Here is a 6,000-nt window from a genome sequence, read left to right as displayed (position 1 = left end):
GATGGTGATGATGATGATGATGATGGTGGGGGTGGGGGTGGTAACCGACCACCTGAGGCCCGTGGGCTTTCGTGTCGGTCAGCTGTAGTACGGTTCGGGGCTTTGGCCGTGACTTTCAAGGGGCACTCCCCCAAAAAGCTCGCGCTGAGTCCGTCAATTGTAATGCCTCGTTGCCCATCCACGACGCCCCCCGCTTCGGAGCAGAAGTCCGCCGTGAAGCGCGCGTGGCCCCGAGGGAAAGCCGCACTTGCGCGCTCGCAACACCGGCGGCCTCCGCACGCCCCCGGCCGCCAGCCAACGGCCGGAACGCGCGTGGGACGACGCCGAGGAGCGCCTCAGACCGACGCCGGGAGGCCGACGTAGCAACAGCAGCAGCAGCAGCAACTTCTGCCGCCGCAGGAGCCATGATTCTCGACAGGTGGGTCGCGCGAAGTGGACTACCCGCGGGCCCCGAATGCGTGTCCACTGAGACGGCCACTCGACAGGGAGAGCCTTGTGTTAGCCGCGTGTTGTGTTGTCTCGCGCATTCCAGGCAGCGAACGAGCTCCTCAGCGCCTACGCGCGCGCCCATTGAAAAAATAGTACGCGTGCCTTACGCGCGGAACGTGGAATTGGATGCCATTCAGGTGCGCGGCTGTCAAGGTCAGCCTGCCGTATAGATCATGTGTTGTACTGCAACGTGAAAAAAATTATTCCTGAAAATACTTGCCGCGGAGCTTTGTGTACTCCTGAGTCGCGATCTTGTTTCGTTTCTGCTGCGTTAAGTTTATTACGCATCATTAGAAAAACGTATAATAGATGTATTCCTGTTTGTTTTACCTTTCAGGCGAAAACATGCGCTCTGGTTGAGGCACTAGAGCATTTTGAACTACGTTTACTCCCCACAAATATTTCTGGGAAAAAATTAGTTTATCATGATCAGGGCGCGGTACTCGAGTCGGAAACGCAGGGCTGTCGCGCATATGCATGTTTGTGACTGCCTCCCTTATTTCTACATTTTTTTCCCTGAATCCACTGTTTATAGCATTGTATTTATAATATAACAATCTGGAAAAGCTTCATAGATGAAGTAACGCGCTTCCTAATTTTCTTGGGTTGGAACCCGGCTGTCGCGCGCAACTTTCCAGGGCGCGAACTCAAGTGCGGCATAAAATAGCGTAGAAGAGTGCAACCGAAATGGTCTTATCAGCTTGATTCGTGACCACGGAAGAGTCATATATACTGATCAGACGCAATACGTAGCGAATAGAACAGCGATCGCAGAGGAAAAAAAAAAAATTATTAGCATCTCTCAACAGGAGATGGGACCCACAGCAATACATCACAAACGTGCGCCCTGTCGCCCTCCTGCGTGCACAAGTTTTTTCTCCCACATTTATAATTATTTTTAATACCTCTGCTTTGCTTATCGCACAAATACTATTTAAGTTCGTTTCCTTTTGACGGAAAACACGCGTCAGGAATTTTACGCGTCGTTAGCCCTTATTCGCCCTGAGACGGTGTTACGCGTAGAATAAGGGTCTGTGTTATTTTTGTTAAGCTAATGTCGGTCACACATTATTTTTTTCCAACCCAATTTCAAGCGCGCGTGGCGAAATTTAGTTAACGCCATGGTGCTAAAACACTGTGCACATTTCGGGCACCACGGAAGGCAAAGTTAAATACATTATATGATTACACAATGCATTTAACAATACTTTTAAACCAATTTTTTTATTGAACTAACACAGCGCCTTCCTCAATGTATTATTTCACGACCGCAATGTAAGAACAATAGTTAATAAATCGAACGCTGCGTTGCGTATATATTGCTCTGAAGAACACTCCATATACACCACAATTTTTTCGTTGCGTTTTTAGTTTCCAGCTGTAATCTTGGGCAAAAATAGGTGGATTAACGCGCCCATCACCGCCGACGCGGCCGCAATATGGGACAGAAGCGCGACTTCCCATATAAGGAGGCGAGCGCTAAACGTATCGGGTGTTAGAGGAAGCGGCGTTTTCTTGCCTGCGACTGCTCGATTCACGCCGAGGTGGCCGTGTTCCTCGCAAGGGGGTAACTGAACGACTCAGAGCTTATTCACACCTATCCCCTGTCGCAAGTGACCGCCCAGAGTCCGTTTCCACTTTCTGTCGCGGTCGCCGAACAAAAACCGAAAAACAACCAGACGGAAGTATGTCAGCTTCCGGTGACGTCACGATTCGCCATATTGGTTGTGGGGTGTTGCCGTGAGAGGGCTATCGTCGGCATCGCTACCGCAGGTAAGCAGTAATTTCTGCGTCTAATAGCGCTATTTCACGTGTCAAAGCAGTCCGTGCGATTGTTTTTGATTGGCCCTACGTGTTTCTGCTCACGTGCTGCCTGAAAGACGCCGTCGAAGCCGGAGAGATCAGTTTGTGCGAACAGTTGACACGGCTGTGCCAACTTTTTTTTTAGGAGACCATGCAGTTTTATTCCGTTCTTTCACTTCGTAACTTTGCATCGAAGAACACTTTTGTCCTTAACATTCCGTTGTATGCCTATACTTCTGCGCTTACAAATGGTGCGTATTTCGTGTCGGGCTTCGAGCGCGCAACTGGCTGTTGCAGCGCCGGCAGGAAACGCTTTCGAGTGCTGCTCCCCCACTCAGCACGGGCGCGCCATAGGCTTGACCTCCGCGGGCTTGCCTATTTAGACTAAACAATAGTAGTAGTTACAGAATAACGTAAGCAATCGTCGATTGAGGTGCTGTAAAAACGGATGTACTGGTGCTGACGCACGGTGTCAACAGACCAACTGGGGCGGAAAAGGGCACCTAAACAGAGGCTTCTCCTTGGAGCCGTTCCAAAGACGTAACGAAAAAAGCTATCGGGGACAGCCGTCTTGACGAGATGAACATGTGCGACCTGCTCAACTCGGTCGTGCCGCTAACTTTTGAGTTTTTTTAGTAACGCCGCAAATGGGCGTGTCCAACGGCAAAATCGAAACCTTGCATTTGAGAAATCGTGGCGCCGAAAGCTGCTCACTCCTGCTGCGAACAAACTGTGTGCTGCTCAAAAAAAACCAAACAGCGGATACTGTTGACGGGTAGTATTTAATCCGAGGCCTGCTACCACAGAGATTTGAAGTCAATGTGTTCGATGTTTATAAATTTGGTTTGCGTAAAGGCGGTGTTGTATTGATGTCTGCGCGCCCTCACTTTTAATCGTACTCGCGTAAGACGCTTTTTTTACGCTCATGAGTCGGATGATTTATCAACAGTTGTACCACTTGTTGCATGTCCTGTGTGCACCGCTTCAGAATCAGGTGCGTGTTAGCCCCGTGTCTAAGTATCGTAATATAGCGCTATTTACAGACAAGGTTGGGCACTCTCAATGCACTCTACCCATGAATTTAAAGCATAGTCTTTTCTCTTTTTATTTTTCTTGATTTTTGAAGGATTTCAGTAGTCAAACGAACCAGCTAGTGAGCCTAGTAGTGCTGCTAATTTTGTAGACTATAGTGGAAATATGCGCAAGAAAACCACAAGGAATAGCATGAAAAAGCATTGTTTTGGTATTCATTTGCAATGTATCCCACTGAGAAGCACTATTGCTCTTTCCGAGAGTAGGGCAAACTTTAAGAGGGGCCTGAGAAAGGGATGTGCGACGGGATGAAGCGTAGCTGCTGGTGACATGTTCACAAATTGATACACTATAGTAGCACCCATCTCACAGCCCCACTTGCTCTTCTTCTCACTCACCTTGTTGAACTAGCCAAGTCACATTGTACTCTTCATTTAGGCTCTCATCCAGGTGCTTGCCACCAGTTTTGTCGATGCTCCTTGTCGAACTTTTTGACAGAAGGACCTCTTATTTTTGCTGGAGAAAAGGAGAAAAACTTCTTTATTGAGAGCACTGATGTTCTCGTGGGAGTGGTGCTCTCTTTACGGGTATCCATGTGCTGTCGTGGCTACAACCGCTCTCTCAGCCAGCAGGAGCTGGTTGGTGGGATGGGCGCTAAACAGCAGCGTCTCCCACTGCTCTGGGCGATAAAGAGAGGGTGTAGGTGTAGTAGGTTGGTATTTTGCTCGCACTCTAGGACAATGTACCTGAGTGTTCCTGGTTATGTGCAGTATTTCATTCGGCTTCAGGCTAATAAGGGAACAGGAGGTGTATTCGCATTGTACACGGGGGTGTGTTGGATTGGAGTAGTCTGAGCGTTGTTTCTTGAGTTCTCGTGAGCTGTGAATGGGGTAGCGGGAGTGTCCTGTGGGTCAGTCTGTAGTGCTGGGGGATCTCTTGGTGCGTCGTTAACGGTGAGAGCACGGTGGTCTCCTCCGTGGCCTGGTCTACAAAGCCGCAGGCCTTACGGTTGGGAAATTCATTGCCCTCCAGGAAGGAAATTTGAATAAGAGAACAGGGTGCTGTTCATTTTCATCTGGAAGACGCCTTGGAGAACATTACTCTGAAAAGTGTGTACTGCATATGAACTGTTTGGGCTTTCTTCAATACAGCTTCAGCTGTGTCCTGCCTACTTCATCTTTCTTGTGCTGCATGAAAATTACTTACCTTAAAGCTTTCAGCACGCTTATGTACTGCGGGTAGGAAAAGTTTAAGGGTCTGCGGGCGCAACCTGAAGTGCATTTCTTTGCCATCTGTCAGCGTGGCCCTGTCGTTGAGACCTGCACTTGGGCGTAGGTATCAATTTACCGTGCTGATATGTATGTGTGTTTGCTAGCTTCCAACAGCCGTGAGGACAGGACCAAGACACCGCTCCAACAGCAGGCATGCATTTCAGAAGCAACACGTTTCACATTGGTACAACATGGCTGGAAAACAATGCAAGTTGTGAAGATAGAGGCTGTCAGGAGCTCTTGTGTGCACCCCTGATCAACTACAGCGCAGTGAAAAACACAAGGACGAAAGACAGGCACACAGGGCGAACGCCAGCAGTTGAACACTGATTCATTTCAATTGCTGCTCCCGTGGCTTGCCAATGTTAATGCTGTGACAGGTCATGTTGGCTGGCAATTGGCTTACTGTCTTTTGATGTCTGTCTTTGAAAAAAAATTGAGGAGCCATTCTGCTCCGTGAGAGCAGATGGCCAGCTGAGGTGTGTAGAAACGCCACAAACCCTCGATTCACAAATGCTTCAGAGAGAAAAGAACGGTGCCACCAACAGGGATGTGTACATACAGACAAAAGACGTCTTAAAGAAGCCATGAGGACAAAATACAAGTTGGGTTTATTAGAAAGACTGCTTAGTCCCGATAACAAGGATACAAATACCATCGCAATTTTTGAACAAATAACGGATATATTAAAAAAAAACGTGTGAAGCATTTGCGACCCCCTAGCCAATTTCCCACAACTTTTCTATGACGTCACAGAACCTTGTTTGTGCGATTGGCGGCCGCCTAACTGACCTGTCGCGACGACACATGACTGGGCGTCTGTAATGGGGCCTCTAGTTCCATTTGACCGCAAAACTTGAATGCTAACGTGCAGTTAACGCACTGAAAATTATGTTTTATTGTTGGCCCGTATGACGTCATTCTTACTCATAACACGTCACTGTGGCGCAAAATTTGAAAGTTTTTAAATACTTCTTGCTTTTTTTTTCGTTAAAAAAACATCTTTTGTGGCTGTAATGGAGCTGAGTGAGATACTGAATCCTAGTTCTTTCAAATTAAACGAAGTTGTATTTTCTCTTCATGGCTCCTTTAATCTTCACCATATATGTATCCCCAAACACACCTAGAAATGATGAAATGACACTGAGAACTTCATGCACATACACTTTGCCTGGGTGAAATGCAATCACACTCTGGGGGCAGTTGGTGACTTCGATGTGGATGTCTCCAGACCACACAAAAAGTGGTTTATCCATTTCGTATTTGAGGAATTTGGACTAAAGGTTGCCAGGCATTCCTAGCATGGTGCATGGAACCCTTATTAATGCTTGGCCAATCCCCCAAAAGTGTTGCCTAAGTGGGTATGGGCTGGGGGTGGGCTTTGTTGATGGACGGACACAAAAAA

General features: G+C 47.8%; 1 protein-coding gene across 3 annotated transcripts in view; it reads left to right on the top strand.

Annotated features, from left to right (window-relative positions):
- The first annotated feature begins 275 nt into the window (after positions 1-275).
- Rhea (Talin_middle and talin-RS domain-containing protein rhea) overlaps positions 276-6,000 on the top strand; it is a 100,183-nt gene continuing 94,458 nt past the window's right edge. The window contains exon 1 of one of the 3 annotated variants that reach the window (XM_077706234.1): positions 276-418. In XM_077706234.1, the coding sequence (XP_077562360.1) occupies positions 405-418 (14 nt within the window). In that variant the 5' untranslated portion in view covers positions 276-404. Of the gene's footprint in view, positions 419-2,104; positions 2,263-6,000 lie in introns of those variants that run through there. The other 2 variants (XM_077706231.1, XM_077706232.1) reach the window with 2 other exon arrangements.

Source organism: Haemaphysalis longicornis, unplaced genomic scaffold (genome assembly GCF_048455015.1).
Source record: "Haemaphysalis longicornis isolate Haplotype H1 unplaced genomic scaffold, Haemaphysalis longicornis Haplotype H1 scaffold_4, whole genome shotgun sequence".
Lineage (NCBI taxonomy): Eukaryota > Metazoa > Arthropoda > Arachnida > Ixodida > Ixodidae > Haemaphysalis > Haemaphysalis longicornis.
Note: the sequence above shows the minus strand (reverse complement) of the source record. Positions and strands in the feature narration are given on the sequence as shown.